We start from the raw sequence: 22980 nt of genomic DNA on the forward strand, positions 1-22980 counted from the left end.
TCAAATCACACCCATAAGCACCTTGTGAGCAGCTAGAGGTACATTTTTGCTGATGTGCTACTTATTATGAATTACTTGCTCAGTGTTTACTAAATGAAGGAATGAGTATGTCCCACTTTCATAATGAACTTCTGGTTGGATTTGCTCCTAAAAATTAGATTTTGGGGAGAAAACCAAAACATGCAGCAATCCCCAAACACCACCTTGAAACAGAGCCAAGTGTGTGTACCTGGGATGTCTGTGGGGCTGCATGAGGCCAGAAGAGGAAGTCTGGAAAAACACAAGGCTGGGAATGCAACTCATCCAACTCCTGCTTGGTGTAATTTATAAGAGATATGAGGAGAGGGGTGTTAGTTTTCACGTGCTCAGCCTTGAGTCATGTCCCAGCCATTCAGTGCAGGCAGGCTGAAGGTGCGTTTGGGCAAGCTGCGCAGCAAGCAGCCTGTTCCAATTTCACTTGTCTAGACAGGGTGTTTGCTTGCCCCGTTCTGCCAGGCAATGTGAGATTTCGTACCTTGATCTTATCGTGCCGTGCTGAGTTTACCTCAGAGAGAACACCTGCAGCCTGAGAGCGTGGATTCAGTGGGAGCTGCAAATGCAGAGCACCTCTGAGGAGCTGGACCTGTCCTTGACAGGGGTTGCTAGGAGCAGCCCTGCCTGATGCGCTGTGCTTTTGCAATCTCTCTGTGGATTTCAACACTTTGGAACAGTGGATTTCCAGTGGAGGCTTGGATCCTTTCAGGTAGCTCACTATAGACCAGCCTTGCTTTTTTTGCTGCCTTCTGTGGAACACTAAGTGGGAAACATCTGCTCTAATGTGCCAGGAAATTCACTTAAGAACATTCAATGCTTTACATATTGTTCTCCCATTGGTGACAAGCTCTCAGAGATGACAACTACAGGTGAATTTAAAGCAGTGGTTTGAGCAGGTGGCTAGTTTGCACAGACTTGCACCAAAATAATCACACGAGTTGCAGTTCTCGCTGAGCAGTGTTAGGGCAGGTGAGTGTATGTGAATAGTCCTACTCTTGATGCCATTTGTACCAGAACAGTGCCTCAGGTCAAACAAGAACAGGTCTCCCTTGTACTGGGCACCCTTGGAACTGCTAGAAACAGACAGTTCCTGCAGTCAAACCTTGCATCTAAACAAAGCTATCCTTTTGAAATTTGGTTTGCAAGTCTTTTTTTCTTTTTCTTCATTGGTATTATTTTTATTGATGATGCACAGATATTTACAGGTATGAGTAGATCAGGTTTTATTCCAGTGCGGATACGTGCGTCATTCACCCGAAGCAGTACACAGCACACATACAAAACTGTGTGGGAACCGCCTGTAATGCTTAGTGCATAATGACCAGCCAGTTTGTTTAAGTTCAGGAGGTAAGTAACTACCTGGGCTATGAGATACTGACAACTTGAACCTCTGTAAAAGAGATTTTTGTCTTCCTGTTGGTTGTATTATCCATGTCATTAAATGAGCGTCTTTCTTCTAACCTCTGCCAAATTGCATAATTCTGCATCGTTCTATCAACTGGTACTTAGGAGAACTCCTCTGGAGACTTCCTAGCGTTTTAGAAATGATTTTGATGTGAGCATGCAACAAAACTATCCCTCAAATTCACTAGTAATTGGTAGGTTACAAAAACCTTCCCTCATGAAAGTGTTTAAGCAGCAATTCTCCTGTCAAATGTGAGCGTATTTCAACATAACAGCTCTAGAATAACACACGTGACAGGCGGGCTCACAGTAATTGTAGTCCAGCCAGTGGTGTATTGTCTTTGACAGCACCCACTACAAAAGGCTTTATGGCAAAGGCTTGCAAACCCTTCCAGTTGCAGCTCGCCTCTCCAACAGATAATCTGTGTGACTCGCGGTGCGAACCTATCAGATGAAAGAGCTTTCTCTCGGGCGGGCTCCCGGCTCTGCTGGTAACTGCTGGCACCTCACTTGGTGTGGTGACCTCTCATTTGTGAGGTATTGCGTGAGATGCCACCAGAAACCCAGCCACAGGAACATGCTGGGAAACAATCAGCTCATCACAGAGTAGATCATCCCTTTCCCAACTTCCCTCAATTAGAGATGAGCTTAAACTTTAAAGCACGAAGGTGCACTTCCTCCAAGTATTTTGCTACTATCAAGTAAAACATCCCTATAAATTCATTCCAAATCCTAGACCTCGGCAGTACCCATTATGATGAGTTCTGCAGTTTAATGGCATGTGCATGTATTATATAAAATGTACATTTTGTTGTCATTGGTCCTAATCTGGTTGTTGAACTGAGAAAACTGGAAAGGCGATCCGAGTTCTACCATTACCATTTAAATGGATGAGAAAAAAGCCAGTATAAATGGTACCATTTCTCTGGACATAGCATCCATATTGCACACAGCATTACCAAGCCATTAAGCAGTTTAGAGGTCTTAGAAGTCTGGGGGTTTTTTTTAATTAGGTTTTTTGATGGTGTTTTGAGGTTTGATGGTTTTTTTGGGTAAAAAATTACTCTGCTTCGTGGAGGCTCAGGCGCTCCTCACCATCCTGCCCAGAGCTGCCACTCTTCCTGGGCACCTGGGCTGGTGCTTCAGCCGTTCCCTGTCCCCTCATGAAGCCAGAGGAAGGAACACCAGCGGGAGCCACGGCGACCGGCCGCGGGGCTTCCCTCGCCGATTCGGCAGTGGCTGCACAAGAGCTGAATGCCGGCGTGAAGATGCTCAAACCCCAACCTGCTTCCCTCCACACCGCTTCCCTCCTGTTTCCTCCCCGCGGGAGAGGCGGCAGCCCCGGGCTGCTGTCTGCGGAGGGGGGCTCAAAGAAAGGGAGATTTCCTTACATACACCACCTCCCCACCTTTTCCTCGCGTTTTCCCCCGCGGCGCTGGGGGTTCCCCTCATGTCGGCGGGTGGCCCGGCGCGGAGGGGCCTGACGGCAGCCGAGCTGCCCCCGCGGATGCTCAGGTGTGCCTTCAGTCCTTCCCGGCGGGGCCGCCCCCGTCCCTCGGCCGGGGTCCCAGGGCTCCCGGCGCGCCGAGGAGGACGGCTGGGCGCGAGGCGACCCCTCTGAGGGGATGCGCGCAACGGCCGCGCGCGCGCCGGCGCTTCCCGCGCACCTCGCGCGGCCGCCGCTGCCCTCCGCGGCCATTGACGTCAGGGAGGGCGGCACATGACCCCGTCGGAACCAATCGGCTGCGCCCGGAGCCGCTCCGGCGAGAGGTTGTCGGCAGCGCTCGCTCCTCTCGCCGCCTCCTCCCGCGGCGGCGGCGGCGCGCGTGGACACACACACACCCGCACACACATACACACACCCCCGCCCCGCACACACCCGCACCCACGGACGCACACCCGCACCCACATACATGCACACGCGCGCCCGCCGCCGCACGCTCTCGCGCACACGCCCCGGGGGGAAGGAAGGAGCTGCAGCCGGACGCCCCGCAGCCCCCGCCGCCGTCAGGAGCCCCCACCGCCGACGGCTTTTGTCTGCCGCCCCCGCCGGGAGCCGACCCTCCGCTCTGCCGGCGCCCGCCCGGCAGCATGGACGCGGCGCTGTGAGGGGGACCCGCCGGGGGCGGATTTTGAAGTTTGAATAAGGATTTTTATCGCTTCCCTTTCCCCCCCTTCCCCCTTCTCCCTCCTCCGGTGCGCTTCAGTCCCTTCCCCCATCTTCCCTGACAGGCTTTGGGTTTGTTTTTTTTTTTGGTCAACTTTTATTTTATTATTTTTTTTAAATCCGCCTCGTGGGGTTGGATCTTTAATTTTTTTGATATTTTTGATTTCCTTTGGTTGTACCCGCCTGTACCGCCCGTAGAGCGGTCTCCTCGGGCGGCCGCCGCCGAGCGCCAGCGCGGACCCGCGGGGCTGCCATGGATCGCACCGGCGGCTCCGGCGGGGGCAGCGACCGCAGGCAGACCGAGGAGAGCAAACCGCTGCTGGGCGAGATGTCCGCTCCCGAGGGGAATAAAATGGGTGCCGCGCCGTGCCGGAGAGCCCTGCTCCACTGCAACGGCATGAGGTACAAGCTGCTGCAGGAGGGGGACATCCAGGTGTGTGTCATCCGGCACCCCCGGACGTTTCTCAGCAAGATCCTCACCTCCAAGTTCCTGCGGCGGTGGGAGCCGCACCACTTGACCCTCGCGGACAACAGCGTCGCCTCGGCCACGGTAAGAGCCCGGCCGGACCCGTCGCCACCGCTGCGGGAGGCGGCCGCGGCCCCGGCTCCGGGGGCTTCCCTGCCCCGCGGGGCATCTGCGGGGACGGACCCGCCGCGGGCCGGGGCGGCCTGGGGAGGGGGAAGGGGGGGGATGTCTGAGCCTTTGTGCCGTGGGCTGCCGGGCCGTGCGGGATCCCCCGAGGAGGGGCCGGTGTCTGAGGGGGCTCGGGCTCGAGTGATCCTGGAATGCCCGCAGGAATCTTTTTTTTTCCTCCCTGCTTTGTAATCCTAAGGAGATTTAATTCTCCGGTTTTGGTGGTCTTTTCTTTTTTTTTTTTTCCTGAGCAAATCCAGTCATTACTATTATTATTATCATTATCTTTGTCACCATTATTGTTATCACCTCCTTTTTGGCTTTTTGGCTTTTTTTTTTCCAATCCCTCTCATCTCAACATGACACCGACATGCGATCGTCACGCTGAGCCATTTCTATCCGAAACCAAAGTCGGTAGATATCTGCTGTCACGTTTGCCAAGTTGGAGATACGGGAGGTAGAGGATGCTTTTAATTTGAGAGTAAAGCCTCAGGGTTTGCACCGTCTTTGCTCTGCTGTGTTTTAGGCCTGGTTTTGGGGCTCCTATTTGGCGGTCACATACCCTGCCCAGACAGGATATTGATGAGATGGTGAAATATGGAGATTCCTCCAGGCTTTTCTTCCTAATGGAAAATGATGAAAGAGGAATATTCAAGGTGGTGATATCAACTGTACAAAACATGTACAGTAGATAGATATGATCATTAAAAATATTATCTTTACATGTACAACTTAAAATTTCATGGGCAGTGTTATTTAAGCATTTGTGTAGTATGTGATGTGACTACACCCAAATTTTGTCTAATAGCGATTAACAGAGCTCACAAAACGTGCTTTGCACTGATTTTTAATCATTCTGTACTTTGATCCTGTCGTTTTTTGATTTATATGTAGATGTCTCATTTTTCTCAATGGCTTCCTTCTGGCCTTCCTATAGGACACTGACGATATGAGAGAGTGAATAGGCTTTTGTGTAGATGTCTGTTAATGGTGTGTTTAGGTGGGTTTCATCCAGTCTGTGCTGTGCTCAGAGGTTGGATCTTTTTCACACTTTGGTAGGCAGGCACGTAGAGTGTGTAAATGTCCCTCCTTTACCGTGCTCTGCTGTGGAGTATTCAAAGCAGGTTTTCAGTGGGAGTGACTTTAACCTTCAGGTAGGCCAGCTGCCTGTTCTTGTGGAGCTCTTTTGGGTTTTTTTTGTGCCACAATGACATCTCTGCTTACCATTTCCACTGGGCTGTCAAGGATATTTCCAAGGGAATATTTTTCTTTCTTTGATAGAGCTACCGTGTAAAGGGAGGAGGAAGACTTGTTCGAGCATTGCTGGAGAAAACCTCTGAAAGACATGAGCATCAGGAGTTTTTGCACTTCTTTTTCTTAAGATACCATCAACGTAGAGAGGAAGTTGAATATCTGTGGAGATGAGGCATTTTCCTGGCAGTATCCATAGCTGACTATTTCTAAACAGAGGAGAAGAATACCAGTAGAGAGAAGGATGATCATCAGTATTCACAGCTGACTATTTCTGAGCAGAGGAGAAGGATACCAGTAGAGAGAGGGATGATCAAGCTTCAGATGTTAATCTCTGCAGTGTGGCAATACTAGGCATGGAGTTGTATTTGTACAGACGTCAAGCTCTGCTCGCTGGCAAGGCTGTCACCAAAGAAGCCATCTCTGAAAAGATTTCTGAAGTCCTGTGGGGTCATGCTTTAATTAATGCTGAGGTGTTCTCATTCCTAATTATTTTATACCTATAAATAGCAAGAAGGTCCTAAAACATTGTATGTACCATTGCAGGCTCCATTTTGTTAAGCAATGCTCTTCGTACTTGGTCTTGTGCCTTATCATTTTTTTTTCCCAGCAATAACTCACCAAGTAAATACCGTTGTTAGCAGAAATATCTGTGCTTTATGATCTCAAATAGTGTCTCTAGTTTCCAGGGAGTAATTAGGGCACTAGGATAAGATCCATACTCACTTGTTGCCTGAGCGTATGGGTACATTTAGCAGGTATCTTTCAGACATTGGTTCTATGATACCTAGATTTTACTCTTCTTTCTGAGCTGAAAAGATGTGATTAAAGCAAAATACATGTCGATTTAACTTCTACCACCTGCAGAAGTGGGGTGCAGGCACAATGCCAAAACCTCCTGAAACTCTAGTGAGATATTTAAACACAACAAATTTGGTTTTCAAGAGCTGTAGAAAAATATCCGTGCCGTCCATTGAGAGTGAGCATCGGGAGCACTCAACAGCTTTGATAACAAGGTCATTTCTACACATCGAGCTTTCCACAGGCAGGGTGCTTCATGAGCAGCCAGTAATTAATCTTCACATCATTCCTTTGTAAATCCTCTGGCATGACGAGTTTTACTGCATTCTATATAACATGAGTAAAACTGAACAGGAAAATAACAACACTTTATTTTGCATTTGAAAGCAAAAGTTGTAATGACAGCTAAATCCAGATCTGGCAAATAATGTCCCAGAGTACAGCAGATAAGTTATTTGTTGATTCTAGGCACTTTTTATCCTTCTTATTGTCACTTGAGATGTATATTTGAATTAAAGTCTTCTTCCCACAAGCTCGTACTTGTCAGTGCCTGGGCTGCAGTATAGGAGTTAGCAGTCTATGTATCTGCAGTTTTTCCATGAGTAGACACTGTATGTACCCACATACAAATATGAATAATGAGACCCTACCTACAGGGTTTTTTTTTTTTGTGAGAGGTAGCTACTGCTGTTGTTTAATTAGACAGTTATTTGTTTTGTGCTGACAAGATACTTTGTAGCAGAAGCACTATGCGAGAATGCAATGGAACAAGTGTTGGGCCATCTTATTTTAGCCAAATTTAGGGGTTAAAAAATAATGTTCCCTATAAAGCACTGCTTCTGACAACTTCACAAGCAACTGGCTCGATTAAAATACATCCATGCTAATAGAAATGAAGAATCATAATAGCTGTATTTTGAGTTGGTTCACAATCGATTAACAAATGGAAAGGTATTAGTTTGTGGTGTGGAGAGTCCCTTAACTGTAGGTGTTGGGACTTTCTCTGATTTATGAATTGTTTCCATTGTTTGCTTCATGTTTCTCACTTCTCAAAGAATGGGTTAAATATAGGGCAGTTTCACCATTACAGTTTCACTCACATTTTGTCCAGGCTTTCGTTCTGGTTAAGGTTTCTTTGGTGTAAGTAAATACAGATCTGTGAGGTTTGGTTTTTGGCCTTTTGTTTGTTTGTTTGTTTGGTTTTTTAATGTAAATATTGATGTCCCAGTAGGAAATTTTGATACTTTGAAACTTTTTTTGCCAGACAACAGCTTGCCTGGGGATGAATCTGACTTTCCCCCCCATGGGAGGAATAATGTTTATTTTATAAACACCTACCAAACTCAAATGTAGCGACCTTACTAATTTTTTTTCCAGTGAGATCTGTCCTTGCACAGCTTGAAGGGCAATGATAGTAAAAACAAAGACAGAAATAAAATCCAATTTAATATTCCCTGTGTGATTTTTTTTTTTTTTTGGTGTATGTGAAGAATGACCCTATGGCTATGTTCAGCAAAAATGTTAAAATTCAATTTTCAGTAGTTTAAAGGTAGATATCATAACTGAACTTATGTTCCTTTAATATCCTTTTGCCTTGTCCCTTTCATGTTTCTTTCATTTTCTTTTTTATTCTTGCACCAGTCAGGAGTAGGTGTTTAGGACAATGAGTTTTAAAGTATTGGGTTACAAGAAGGACCTGTGATACATATGTATGTGCAGCAGAGGAGGAAAGAGCAAGTGATTCATTTTGAATGCTTAGGGACTACCTCTCTAATTTCCGCCTGGGAAGATAAGACATCATTGAAACCATGAAGTTACTCATTAATGTCCCTCAAGAAGGTGGAAACTTTGGCTTTTCATGCCCATTTCACATTTCTCTGTCTGGCCTTGGCAGGTGACTGCAATGAAAGGTTTTATTCAGAGCTGTTGACAATCCTGAATAGATTTGTGTGACTTTGAACCTATATTTTCTGTACAAAAGTGGTGCATGAGGACAATAGTTTATGGACAAGCTAGCTTTTGAAACAAGAATGTAAGTGGATTAGGGAACTGCATTTATATTTTCTTCTGGAGATAAGAACATACCCAATTAATATTAAATGAAGCAGGGCAGGATGATCTGTTTCAGATAGGAGAAGTGAAGTAGAAAATTGTCTTCTAATTGTTTTTTAGGAGTCAACGATTCTGCTGCTGCACGTGTTTCAGTGTGCTAGTACATGTCTTTCCTTCCTTCTTTTGGTAAAGATAGAGCAAAAATTCCTATCAAGCTGGACTCATTGTTTACTTTAGCACAGGTTCCCATTACTTAGAAAAACACACTTTTAAAAATTAAATTTCCCTTGAAAAACAGCTCAAGTGGGAAGTATTATGCAGAGCCCAGAAGTTTCTAAACAATTGTATAAGAAGGATTTTTTTAAACTTTCCTGGAAAAGGAATATTGTAGCATTATCCAGATTCCAAATGGAATGATTGTGTATAAGCAATAGGAATAATAAAAGTAAACAGTCTTTTCTGTAATCCAAGTGCTGTCCTTCAGTTCTGTACTGCTGATGTGACTTAAAACTAGCTTGATGGGCCTGCCATCAGTATGTGTCTAAATAAGTATGAATGCATAAATAACAAAGCGATTTAAGACTATTTTTTGATCCCTTGTAACAATGGAGTGAGAAATTACTGCTTAAATATTTCACATTATTTACTGTTTGAAATGATTTCCTTTTTGACAAGAAGTGGTACCTCCAGGTTTTGCATGTGGATGTTTTTGCCTATTCTGGGTTACGCTGTTGCTATGTATCAGATATTCAGGCACATCAGAAAGAGCACTGAATCTCGTCGTTTGCATGCAACCCATGATAATTTAGAATTCTCTGCAAATTGAGAACAAATTGCTCCGTGTTATCTGTGCTGGTGAAATTGAAATGCTGTTTCAAAAGTGAAGAAAAGTACCTGCATTAAGGAAACCCACATTTTTCTGAGGACTTGGTGATTTAATGGAATATTACTCTGTTGTAGCAAACTTATTTTATTGCTATATTAGTAGCTTGGCATAAGAAAACCTGAAATGATATTTCTTTAAACTTGTTTAATGCCTATCAAACATACCTTTGAATATATAGTTCCTCCAGTGGTTAAAAAGCATATTTATAAGTCAGTAGTGTTAAGGTATGTGTTTATATGTCAGAGAGCTTATATAAAATATGAAAACAGAAGCTATATTCATTGATAGAGTGAGAGCTCTTAAAGCTATTAGTGTTAACACTCAGCCAGTAAATTTTACATGTTTAGGAGCATAAATAAAAAGGATACTCAGAAATACTTCTGCCTCGTTTTTCATTTTGGCTGGGGAGCAAAGATGTGGTGTGAGCCACTACATGGTGGTAATAGTTCCCCTGAGGAATCCTGTAAATTGTCTTTGGTCCTCAGTGGGGACCTGACCCTACATCACAGTAGGACTGGAGGAGTTCAGCATCCCTCATGAGACTGGGCCTTCATGGAGCTGTGCTTATTTCTTTTTTTAGTGGAACGATGTAACTAGTGATTGGAAGAGTCTACTACATTATCCAAACTGAGATGTGGTCTTTCTAGGAAAGGATGCACTGCCCAGGAAACTCTGTGTACTCTGTCAATGGAAGTGTTCAAGATTGGATTTGTCAGGACTTCGAGCAACCTGGTGGAGTGAAAGATGTCCGAGCCCGTGGAAGGGGGGTTGGATTAGATCATCCTTAAAGGTCCCTTCTAACCCAAACCATTTAATGGTGAAATATAAAAAAAGATATTTAGGGTTTTTTTTGGAGGTGAAAGACTAGGCTGAGAGTCCCATCTGCACCTCTGTTCCTGTTTGCTGTTTGTTCACAGTAATGCTGTTGTCTTAGGTAGTCCTGGCCTGTGCTGTTCATTTCTTCATCTGTGCTGTACTGTCTTAATCTGTCTTTTGTACATATTTAACAGTTTGTAGGATCAAGTTAGGAAAACCTGTGTACTGTCTTGGGAACACTTTATATGTTTGAACCTTTTGCAGATTTGTCTTTTAACTGGATGAGGGAATTGATCTGTTTTAGTGTATAGTCTGCCAGGCTGTTGAGGAAGGAGAGAGGGAAACATGGTAGGTTGGAATTGCTGCCAAAACCAGTGTATTATTAAGTCATTGCGTAAAATTTTCCTGTTTTGCACAATATTTAAGAATGCAGGGGCAATACCAGGAAAGGGAAAAGACAATTGAAAAGCATGCATTATCACAGAACACGTCAATGGTGAGTGAAGTATTAGCTCTTGCAATTGTGGAGTAAAACATGAAGTCAGAATCAGATGCTAACTTAAAATGCCTTCATTTCATAGGTGAAAAGATTGAGAGCATTTAACAGTACTCTCTGAGTTTTGGAGGAGAAGGTCTTGTTTCAGAGTTTGTGGACATTTAGTGTTACCAGTACTGTAATTTCTAGTACTTTAAGTGATTTCTTCACTTTATTTCTTGTCCCACGACTGATGGGACAGGGCGAATAGAGAGGGAAATACAAAAGGAGGTAACATGCCAGGTCGCAGATTGTGGTGTCCGAGGTGTGAGTTTATGAAGAAGGCTCTTTCCTTCTACTTGAATCTGGGATTTCAATATATTTTATATATTCAATATATTTTGAAGTTCATCTTCCCTTTTTTTTTGAGAAACTTGGGAAAAACCTGTCTATATTTTCTGGATTCGTGTCTGCTAGATGTGTGCCTTTACTAATTGAGCTGAAGAAACTCATGAAGTTGCAATGACTTAAAATCTGAACTGGAAGTACACTCAGTCACGTACATTCTTGGTCTCTCTTTGTTGAAATCAGTGGGGTAATTTGAGGAGAGGGATTACCATTCATTGCCTGTAATGGGAATGGCAGGATATGCTGTTCAGAAAGCTAGGAAAGTACAGCGAAAGATCACCGTGCGGCTTTCAGGTTGGCTGCTAGTTGGGAAAGACAGTTGACTCTACTTGTTAAGCTTGTACAGCTCTCTACAAAGGAAGGCTTCACTCTTTTTCTTTGGCAGATCTCAAGGTGTTGAGCAGCCTGCACTGGGGAGAGTGGCTCTTTATGAGTGAGAGGCTTGCTGGAAATTTCCCTGTTAGAAAGATCTGGTACAAAAGCTGTTGCTATTTCACCCAGTTTATGCTAATAGTGGCAGACAGCAATGTCGTGGTGGAAAGTTAGCTTGTGACATTACTTTCTTCTATGGAGAAAAGCGGGGCTGAGGACAAAGAACTTAATGAGAACCATTCACCACAGTCTCTGAAAGCCCTGGCAAGGGCAGCAATGAACAACTTCAAGACACAACAGACAGTAGGACTGAGTGCTTCCTCTGCAACTTCATATCCTGCAAAAAAATACAAGTGATTTGCTGCAGTGTATTAATGTTTAATTATTTGGTAAAGTCGTAGTGAATCAGCAAATGTAATTACTGACAGGGCAAGGGGGTTTGTTTTGGTTTTTTTAAATTCACATCCTCATAGCTGAAAGTCAAGGTACCATGGGAAGAGTGTGAGCCCATGGCAGTGATGCAGGGAGGTGCAATCTGCTTTGCTGAGCAGCCTGACCCATTCTCATTCAGGATTCCTGGAAAGGTCCTGCCAGCCACTGCTGCTGCTCTGGGGAATGGGCCGACTCCCTCCTGCCTCTCTTCCCCAAACAATAGAGATTTATTAGGAAAAAGCACTGCTTGCTGCAAATCTATTTCTTTCCCCCTATTTAGTCTTAAAATCTGCTGCAATGCTGCTGTGGTATGTGGTTCTGGCTGAAGCTTGCATGAAGGTTTCTTGGAGGCATAGAAAGATGGTGCTACTGCTTCTGCTGTTGTCTTGCTTGATATTCACGTCTGTAGCCATTTTCACTTTGGAAGCAGGGGCAAAGTGTGAGGTTTAAAATGGGATAAGCCTTTTATGGGCCCTTGAATCATCTCTCGCTTGTCTGCTCAGAATTACCACTTGTTTCAGGGGTAAGAGCTCTTGCACTTTTCAAAGTATGTTGCAGTTCTTGTTCCTGTGACTGAGATATTGCATCATGTTCTCGTTGGATGAAAAAATTAACAGGAAACTTACTCTCAGCCTCATTGAGGAAAAGAGTAATAACCAAGGCTTCAAAAGAGATGAATAAAAAATGAATATCCAGTGCCTCTCAAACTCTCGATCTCTGATTTAATGATATTAAGAATGAGGATGTCGAATGCTTGGAACTGTCACTACAGGGCTTTTGCTTCTTGGATTTTCAGTGCTTAAAGAAAATATTTTTCCTCTTTTGAAAAAAAATAAGACACAGAGAAGTGGATTTAGGCTTCATAAGATTTTATTTACAAAGATGCCACATGTGGTACAATAAGTGTAGCATGAAGAAAGCTGAGATTAAGCTAAAACAGAGAGGGTTTTTTGAGATTACATTATTGCATTTGCAAAGATAATGATTCTGAATTTGTATTTTACAGAATATTTTTTCTTAAGCCTAAAGAGAAAATGTGTTAGCAAGCGGTCATCAGAAGTAATACTTTTTTCTCTTAGAAGTTGTGCATGTTTTTGAAGTGTACAAATGTCTATGCATGTGTTATGGATGAGATTTCTGGTGATGTTAACTCAAAGCAAGAATTTTGTAAGCAAAATGTTGCCTCATTCTTTAGGTGTGTGTAGATGGTTAAACATCTATCTGAACAAAATTAGGTAATTGCATGTACAGATTTGGATAACTTTTAAAACCTCTGGAAGATACCTGTGATGTGTTCCCAACAATATGTTTCAAACAATATGGAGCAGATATTTCTCAATGGTAAAGCTGTGATGTTCTTCTTTACTTGGCAGTGACCCTTTCCTCCCAGTCTTTGTCTGTTTTGACTGTCTGAATATAAGCTTTTGGTATGGGCATGTGTCTCTTACCATGTCTGGTTTGTATTGTAACGGGATTCTGCTTTACCGTGAAGTTTTTTGTTTGCTAGTGTAATACAATTCGTATGTACTGTGAGCAAGCTATGTTTTGCTCTATCTGTGCAAGCACCAACAATAAGACTGAATGCCTTTGTTATGCATTTTCAGGGATGGACATTATTAATAGTAGAAACTATTTTGGCTTTTTTTTTAAAGTTTCTGAAACTTGCTAAATGGAATCCAACATTGTAATCAAAATACTACGGGTGTGGAAGTTTTTTCCATAAATATGGATATCTGTCTGACCTTCTGTGAAAAAGGTGAGATTATTTTTGGCTTTTAAAGCAATCAGAAAACCTGATTTTTGGATGACAGTATAATGATTTTATTCTACAAGTCATTCGGCTTCAACTTCACTGTGCTTCAGCTATCTCAAAGTGCTTCGTGATTGGTGTTTTTATACATGAGGAGAACAAAGTGACAAATAAATGTTGATCAGACTTTTTAGATGTCTGGTATTGTTGGTTCATAGTTAATTTGCAGTTCCTTCTCAGCTGGTGTGTGCATCTGTATGGTATATGAAGTGTCTTAGGTTGGACACCAGGAATCAGTAGCGTGTTGTGCCTTGCCCTAATGTTCATGATAAATCACTGGTAGGAGTTGGAGCAGAAACAAAATCTCTTTGCTTTGGCCGCCAGGCTGCATCTTCCCTCCTGATTTCGATGGCTATTCATTTTCTTAATGGTTGTAAATCTCGTTAAAAATCAGTGGGAGGATGACTGGGCCACGTTGTGCTGTCAGAGTGTTGTGCTCTTCTTACTACCCTTCAATCTTCCTGCAAAGAAAATACGTGTCGGGGAACCAGGTGCCAATCAGTTCAAGTCTCTTGCTTTCTGCAGTGTGCATACTTTATATATTCTCCTAATAGTCACTTCTGACAACCTACCACTTTACTTTTGCTTTAGAGGCTGATTGAATTCAGAAGTAGAGAGTAAGTCAGGGAAACCTTGACTGCACTGAAATTTTCAGGATGAGAGTGATCTTGCAAAATTGCTATAGAAGCGAGGTGCTGTGATCTGTTCGTGAAGAATGATCTGCAGTTCTTTCTCTCTTCTTACACCTTGGCTTTTACAATACTTTTTCAATGTTGAGCTGTTAAATTTTGGAATCACTGGAGAAGAATATGTTTTCAGAGGCATCTCAAAACACCACGTTTCTTTACTACAATGTTAGAAGGTAGGAAGTTATGTGGACTCTAATGGATCTGTAAGCCATTGGTGTAAATTAATTCAATTCTGCAGGTTTTTTTTCTGGTAGCTATGCAATTATTCTAGTTGAGGATCTGAGTGTTAAGTTTGTTCCTGGCAGCTTTGAAAGGCCATTGCACAACGAGGGATTTCTTTGCCCTGGCTGTTAAAATGCCAGGCAGGGCATTGGATGTCAGTGATGGAGTTGTGAGTGTGTGCCTTCTTTGGATGCTCTGGCTCCATGATGCTCTGACTATAGCTATGGTATCTGTCATCTGAATAGTTTGCTTAGTACCATGGTTCTGAGAAGGAAAGTAGGAGGGAGGTGATCAAAGCTTTGAAAGACTCAGTGGTTCTTTGAAGGACTGCATTTACTGTTGTAGTTGAGGAGATTCCCATCTACTTCGATGGACTATGTTGAGTGAGATCCCTCTATGTCCTTGCTCAGTAGTGAAATGCCCATGCTTTGAGTGCCTTTTGATTCTTTTTGGAAGATGAATCATGTTCAATGAAGCAATTGTGTTCCATACCCACCAGTAACGTAGAACAGAGAGGTTTATTTGGATGTCTGGATAAAGAGAAAACAGCATCATATTACAGACATCTGTTCAGTCGTTGTTTAAAGCAGAAGAAAATGCAATTTCTGTAAACTTTAACCTTAGTAAATAAGTTATAGTAGCTCAATTATGGAATTGGAAAAAGGGCTTCAGCTTATTCTTTCAGTGCAGGAATACTAATACTTCTTCACATATTCCTTACAAAAAGAATAGCCACTCCAGCTGTGTAGTAAGACCTGGAAGTAGCATTCCTAATCGTTTTTGTTAAGAAATGCAGCCCGTTTTCTTTCCTGATACATCACAGTGAGGAACATCGATGAAAGATACTATACAAGCACAAATTATTAGGCATTACTTTGTTTTTCTTTCAGCTCTTCATGGCTCTTCCAAATCCTTCAGGTTGTGTTTTGGTCAGTGTTGTTTTATTTTCTTATTTTTGGTCACTGCTGTTATGATTCTTGAGAAAAGTTTAAAAAATTTGTAACTAAAAAGTAACCTGACATCCAGAGGCACAGAACAGGCTCTTCCTTCTCTCCTGGAGGAGCAAGTGGCATGACTGGAGTCCTGGCACTAAAAGTCCCATTTGCTTTGCAACCAAATAATGTGGACATTGAAGAAAACATAAGACTTGTGCTGGCATAGAACTTTATTGCTAAAGGTGAAAGCACAGACACAGTCGACATGTCTTGTCTGACTGAAAACACATTTTCTAAGGTTAGATAATTCATCTTTTGCAATTGCTGTGAATGAAACAGGAAATAAAACTGGGAAGGCTTGAAATTGAATGAAATGTGCAGGACCAGGCATGCACTTTGGTATTAAATATTGACATAGCCCTTCTAGGTAACCACTTTGCCTTTGGAACCTAGTATTTGTCTGAACATTGTAATGTCTTTTTGCTCCTTCTTGTTTGCAGTGAAAAAATTACTGGCACTGAGAAATATTGCTAATGGCTTCTCTCCTAACACGAATTAAATGTGCTTCTTTTGGTGCTGTGTTACTGCTTCCCTTGAAATTAATCTTCTCTGATTTATTGTAAGTTATTTCAAATGTCCCCAGTGACTTGGGTTGACTAATGAACTTTAAATCTGATGAAATCAAGTCTGTCATGGGATTTGACCATGTATAAAGCTACTCTCTCATGGAGACAGATGACATGGGAAAGTACTGAGCCCTCCTTGGAGCTTACTCAAGTATAGGACCAGTCCTTTGTTGCTTTAAACACGTCGACTGGTGCGTATGGTGGTTGGTTTTAAACCTGGGGTAAGTCATGATTGAGGCAGCACTAACTTTATGCTCTGTGTGTTGTGCAGGTTGTATGCATTTATAGTACTATAGCATGGCCCAAGTTGACTTAGGAGAAGGGGAAGAAAGGGGTTAATGACCTGAAAAATTCAAACAAAGCAGATTCAAGTTAGAGACCGGATCTGTGTGCTCCGTATGAAAAGGGAAGTCTCCAAGACAGTGACTGCAACATGCTTGTGGCTGCAACATTTGGACACATCTTGAAGGGCTTTAGTCCACAGTTCAGCTTCTTAATATGAGGTGAAGATGGCCTTCAGGGGCAGCCCACAGTGTGCAAGGCCTGTGCCGTTGTATCTTCCCTTTTGAATGTAGTTTAAAATGAATGGAAATGTTTGAATTTGGTGAATTGCGTTTCCTAATGCCTCTGCATTTATCATACCTACTTTAACTGAGATAAAGGTGCAGTGCTGTGTTACATTATCTGCCTTTAATGTCAAGGGTTTGGAAGGTTGTGTCTCTTTACTCATCAGATTTTCTTAACAGAAATAGGAAGAAAAATCCTACCCATGCATCTTCTTGCCTGTAGAGACTGTACCTGGAGATCTTTTCAGAGCTGCTGTCTGAGACCCTTGTGTCAGTCTAAGACTCTTGCTGTGCTCAGATTTCACATTACCCATTTTTTTTCCCCCCTTTTCTCTTGCATTTGTAAGAAAAGCCTGTACAAACAATGCTCTGCTGTTTCCAAACACTGTGAAGTTTTCCCCTTTGCTTCCTGTTTTTGTAGCATGTTTGTGAAAAGACCTTGTCTTCTTTGCACTGGAGTTAGCATTAATGTAAATGCATTCAGCATTAGCTACTGTGTGTTCCAGCACGTAGGGACCTGAGTTTCTCTTCTGCAAGCATTATTACTCTGTATTTATGGTAAGACTGGATTAAAAAAGACCTTGTGCATGTAAAACTGAAAGCACAGGCAGTGTTAAATTATGCAGTCATGAGTTAGTTATTTCCCCTCCTCCTAAGTATGCAAGCCAGTTAGTAACCTAGTGATCTATACGTGAAGCTTTAATTGGATATATTCCCAGAGTGCAGATTAATATGGAAAAGCATGGGTTCACAAACTTTCTTTGACCACGTGAGGACCGTCTGCATGATCCCATGTGGAATGTGTGAGGGGTTCTCGAGACAAAGGAATACCTTCATGTATTTGAGCAGATCTGCATGTAAACCACAGGATACAGAGGTGACGTCTCTGTGTTAAAGTCAATAGACTGTTGAATAAATAGAACTTCCTCAGCCTAGTACTCACTTTGTGTTTCTTTAGAATGCTTTAGTAGGGGCAGAGGTGTGTATCTGTGGCCTCTGTGTAATTTACCCGGTTTCTGAAGTTTTAGATTTGAAATTGTTGAAGTTTTCTTTTTACGACTGGCTGTAATCTCGGCCGCCCTTGGAGGTAAGGGCCGGGGTGGGGGGGCTGCAAATCTCCCTGTGGTGAAATGAAAACAAGCAGATGTCTTGACTGCAGCTGGCTAGAGATGAATCGTTTAATATAAACTTGCCTGAAGAACATGATCTTATTCCTCTATAAACCTGTACTTCAGAGAGAAAGGAGAATCTCCATTAGTCAATGACACCCTCTTGGCCTAAAGTTCCAGTGTTTCTGGTTTGCAAATCACATGAAGCACGTACAGACTACTAGCTGTGTTCAGCAAAGGCTTTCTCAACTTTGAAAACACTTGTAACACAGATTTTGTGTCTGTTCTGGGAAACCTTTTTTCTGGATGAATATTACGGTATCCCTAAATATGTAAAACTGGCCACAGTCACACCTCTGTCCCTCAAAACAGTTTAATAATGATAAAATCTTCTTTAAAGTGGCGTAGTATTGGAACAGAGAGTTTGGTGGCTTAGGAGAGCCCTGTTGCAGGTGTGGCTGACTTCTCTGACCCTTCCCATGATGGAGAGCAGTAAGGCATACCACCTATCTCAAAACTCTTCTTCCCCTTTCACTTCCCGCTGGCTTTCTGAGAGGGGCTGACATGTTCACAAATGAGAGAGGTGGCCCTGGATTTCATTGTGGAATGGTTCTGAGCTTGCTTGTACTTCTGAGCACCACAACCATCTACTGATGTTGGCTTCTTTGCCTTTGCCTATCCTATTTCCTCCTGCAACTTAGAGTCCTGTGCCAGAGTAGCTTTGCAGTTGATTGGTACAGTTGTATGGTACACTCTTCACTCTTCAGTTGTTCCTTGAAGATAGCAAGATGCAAATACTACGTCCTGTATCATAAGCCCTACTAAATATGGAGAGTGGAGAGGTGATGGTAAACTGTGCTGTAATAGTTGCAGAAAATAAGGTAACCCTAGTTAAAGTTTTGTGCAAGTAGTTTCAGCGTTTGATTCCAGCAATTTGCCTGACTTACAAAGACAAGAAATAGTCCTTAGCTCTCTGCCTGCAGCAAGAATATGGGAATGAAGTGACTCATTCTCAGGGACATGGCAGCAGGAATGAGGCACTGCTGTGGTTGCAGATAATTCCCTGGAAGTCTCTGTTGTGCAGAATGCATTAATTGAAGAGATTCATGAGCTGCCTAATGTCACATCACTTCATTTCCCCATCAGGGAAGTGAAGTCTCATCCGTGTACAAAAAAAGTGGGACCTTTCTGCTTGTGAGTAAATCTTAACCTTTGTAAAAAGAAGTTGTTGCCCAGCATATTATCCTGAATAGCTTGCATTTTTTCTTGTTATTGTATCAGCCATGGGCACAGAGACAGCAGTGTAAAGACATGCATTTCTGAGGGCACAGAAGTGAGCAGTGGAGATGAGGAGGGAACTGTTTGCTGCCAATTTCTTCAGTGAAGTGCAGCAGAAGGATGGATGATTCCTGTTTGTAACTGATCACCATCTGCGATGATTTTATTGGCCTCAGGAGTGGTGTCTTGATTTTGGCTGGGACGGAATTCTTTCCTATTAGCTGGTACAGTGCTGTGTTTTGGATTTAGGATGTGAATGATGTTAATTAACACACTGATGTTTTAGTTGTTGCTAAGCAGTGTTTACAATAAATCAAGGACTTCTCAGGTTCTCGCCACACCAGTGAGTAGGCTGGGGGTCACAGAAAGCTGGGAGGAGACACAGCCAGGACAGCTGACCTGGACTGGCCAAAAGCATGTTCCATACCATGTGACATCATGCTCAGCATGTAACCTGTGGGGAAAGCTGGCTGGGTGCCACTGCTCAGGAACTGACGGAGCATCGGTGGGCGAATGGGGAGCGATTCCATTATGCATCACTTGTTTTGTGTATTCTAATTCTATCATCATCAACAGCATCATCTTTCCTTCCTTTTCTGTCCTATTAAATTGTCTTTATCTCTACCCACAAATTCTATTTTTCACAATTCTCTCCCTTATCCCATGGGGGCTGTGTTAACTATCTGCTGGCATAAACCACAAGTAGCATATCTTTATATTCAAGAGAGGACATGGCATAGGATTATCCCTGTAGAGAGCTGGAAATGTGGTCTTTGCCTGTTACAGAGTGGATGGGAGCATACATACTCCTGCAGACAGTAACATGTTCCTAGTAGGCAGATCTGATGCATCGTGTAGGCAGCAGAAAATAAACAGTGCAGCCTACCATTTGCAAATTTAAACTGGAGAAGGGAATGTGCTGCACTTATGGAAATCAGTCTTGCTGCATATATCTCAGTTTTGAGAATCAGATGTACCCTAATTCTGGTTTCCCCAAGTGCCTGTATTTCAGAGTGTTGCTCATTGTGGGTCCAGGTGGGAGCCAGTACAGAATGAGTCCTATGGCATGTGCCATCATTTATCACATGCCCTCTGAAGATGCTACTTCCATCTTAAGTTTTTAATCCCTGCAGTAGTTTATGACATGAGAGAAATGCTGAACAGAAAAATACCACTTAACACTTTGATAGCTACTTGTTAAAAAAGATACCATTTTACTTTTTTGACTAGAAATTAGTGGAACCCCAAATTCTTGCATGTTGATTGAATTTCTACATGTAAAGCATTTCCAAAGGTGATTGTATCTTACTGCTTTCAATTGATCCTTGACCAAGGAGAGCTGATTAGTGAGAGGAGGTGTCCTTTTCTGTGGCCTTATGTGCCACTGCTATCCTGAGTTCTGTGAGAATCAATGAGACCTTAGGGCTGGACTTGGATACCTTATGTCATTCTAACATCTTAATTTCACCAGGAAGTCACCGGTTTCAGTGGCCTGACTCAAGCTCGCATCTACCATGAACAGCCACAATGCACTAATTATGCTCTTTGTCTATGGTAAGATCATTAAGTAGTAAGAAATACCTTTTGGATCCACCAATAACTCAGTTTTCCTTTATCTATGCCTTTGGGAGCATTTCAGTACTTTGCCTGGGAGTGTATTGCTACTCTGAATCCTGTGTGGAAAAATATCTGAAGCAAATGAAGCAAAATGACTTGTGAGTAAAAGATCAAGTTAAAATACTGTCCAGGTGAAAACTGAGTTGATGGGTGCAGTCTATATGTGACTAGGAAACATTTAATGATGCCAGGAGGAAGGATTGACCATAGCAGACAAAGTTGCACTTGAGGTTTCTGCAAATTAAAAAGTAATCTCTTCATTACTACGATTTGTTATTTCTGTGGTCATGTGGCACGAGCTATTGAGAACTCATTTCTTAGCAGAAGCAACAGGTTGCTCGTTTCAGCAAAGTCTGGCTGGAGACCTCATTAATATTTAGAGATATGTAAAGGATGGGTGTCAGCAGGATGGAGCCAGGCTGTTCTCAGTGATGGCCAATGATTGGACAAGGGGCAGCAGGTACAAGCTGGAACATAAGAAGTTCCAAAGAAACACAAGGAAAAATGTCTTCAGTGTGAGGCTGAGGGAGCACTGGAAGAAGCTGCCCAGATGGGCTGTGGAGTCTCTTTCTCTGGAAGCATTCAAACCCACCTGGACGCGTTGACCTACTCTAGGTGGTCCTGCTCTGGCACGGGGGTTGAACTGGATGATCTTTTGAGGTCCCTTCCAACCCTTAAGATTCTGTGAGTCTAAATCTCAAAAAATTCGGGTGGAGAGAATGAGAGTTTAAAAAAAAACCCAAAACATTATTCTTCTGGCATTATATTTGTGGCTTGGCACGTTTAGATCTTGGGAGTCCATTCCATTTTTTTTTTTTACTCATAGCATCTTTCTCTCTTGTTGGGAATCACTAAGAGTGATTTGGCATCTGTACCATACTAGTAAAAACGGTCTTAACTACTTACAATTAATTGTGTAAGCTGGCAGTCATTGAATTCAGAGAATGGAATAACAAACACAAGGACAATGTGAATTCTGCATTGACTGGCAGTGCATGTTGGAGAAAGAGCTGCTTTTATTTATCTGGGGCTGAAGTGCTTTAGTGAAGTGAGTTGCTTGAGCTGAAGCCTATATCTTGGCTGAAAAAATGGCATAATTTTCTATCATCATGTGTATCATGACATGAAATCCCTATGACAAGATGATGCTGTCAGGTTTTCCTTGATGTATCTGTCTGATTTTACTTGACGGGAAAAGAAACCATTGACCTGAGCTAGTTATACTGAAATAACCTTCCTGTGCCCTGTTCTCCTGCCTCTTCAAAAAAAAATTAAAATAGTGTGGCTTAGTGTAAAATCAAAAAAGCCAAATTGAGATCCAGCAAGTGAAATAATAATGGTTTTTGAGTGGAGACACTTGGTTTTGAGTTTTGTTGTTCTTGATGGAGAGAAAATTATGCTTTTTCTTATTAAGAGTTAATCCACAGCAAAGTATTAAAAAAAACCCAACCAAAACAAGATATTTGGACTCATTTTTAAAGAGAGGATTTTGGGGGGAACGTTTTCTTGGTTCCTACTTCAGAGTCTGATCCCTCTTTATACTGTGTCTTTAGGATATATACGTATGTCTAATTCAGTTGAGAGCTAGATAGGACAGTACTCTCCTTCCTTTGATTCTTTACTTTTTGAACATTCCTCCCCACACCGAAATCTTACAAAATTCCTCTGTTTCTTCATGGAAAGAGGACCATTTTAGGGAGAACTGTTGTCCTGGGTAGTATATCCAAGATAACTATAGATGCCAGAGGAATAGAAAGCAGCCTCAGGAACAATGGGGAGCCTTTAAATTTCTGCTAAGCTACTACTTTCCTTTTTTTTTTTTTTGGTTGTCATAGAAATGTGCCAGTCCATGTCTCTCACAGATGAGCTCACTAAATGAATGGCTGTGCAGGATGAGTCTGGTTTCAATGAAGATGTTTATACTTGAAGAACACAGATGGACTTAAACTACAGCCCAGAATCTAAACACCCCTGAGCTCCTGGGGGAGGAAAGTGATAGGAAATGAAATCTGGATTTTATAGCTCAAGCCTGCATCTGTCCTCCTTGATTTGGTTTTCTGGGTTATTATGGGAAAGTAAGAGAGGAGTGTTAGCTGCAGTCAAGATAGTTTGTTTTTTGTTGAGGTTTGGGGGTGAATAATTTTATATTTGGCCCAGGTCCATTGGGTTGGAAGAAGTTTCTTGCCTATATCTCTGCAGGACCATCAGGGCTGAGGGTAATTGGTTGCAGAGATGTTACTCTAATGTACAGTCTTTAGCAGGTAGTTCTCCTATCCTTTCTGTGCTTCTGTTACCCTTGTCTTTTGAAAGAAAATATCTTGAAGGAGAGCTGACAATCTTCCCTCCCATGCTACATGTAAAATACTGCCATATGGATTAGGCAGAAGCTTACACTTC

At 42.6% G+C, this 22980-nt stretch overlaps 1 protein-coding gene across 2 annotated transcripts in view; it reads left to right on the forward strand.

The window, feature by feature from the left end:
- The first annotated feature begins 3207 nt into the window (after window positions 1-3207).
- CMIP (c-Maf inducing protein) overlaps window positions 3208-22980 on the forward strand; it is a 129841-nt gene continuing 110068 nt past the window's right edge. For both annotated transcript variants that reach the window (XM_062007621.1, XM_062007622.1), the window contains exon 1: window positions 3208-4154. In XM_062007621.1, coding sequence (XP_061863605.1) covers window positions 3858-4154 — 297 coding nt within the window. In that variant the 5' untranslated portion in view covers window positions 3208-3857. The remainder of the gene's footprint in view (window positions 4155-22980) is intronic.

Source organism: Colius striatus, chromosome 14, assembly GCF_028858725.1.
Source record: "Colius striatus isolate bColStr4 chromosome 14, bColStr4.1.hap1, whole genome shotgun sequence".
Classification (NCBI taxonomy): domain Eukaryota; kingdom Metazoa; phylum Chordata; class Aves; order Coliiformes; family Coliidae; genus Colius; species Colius striatus.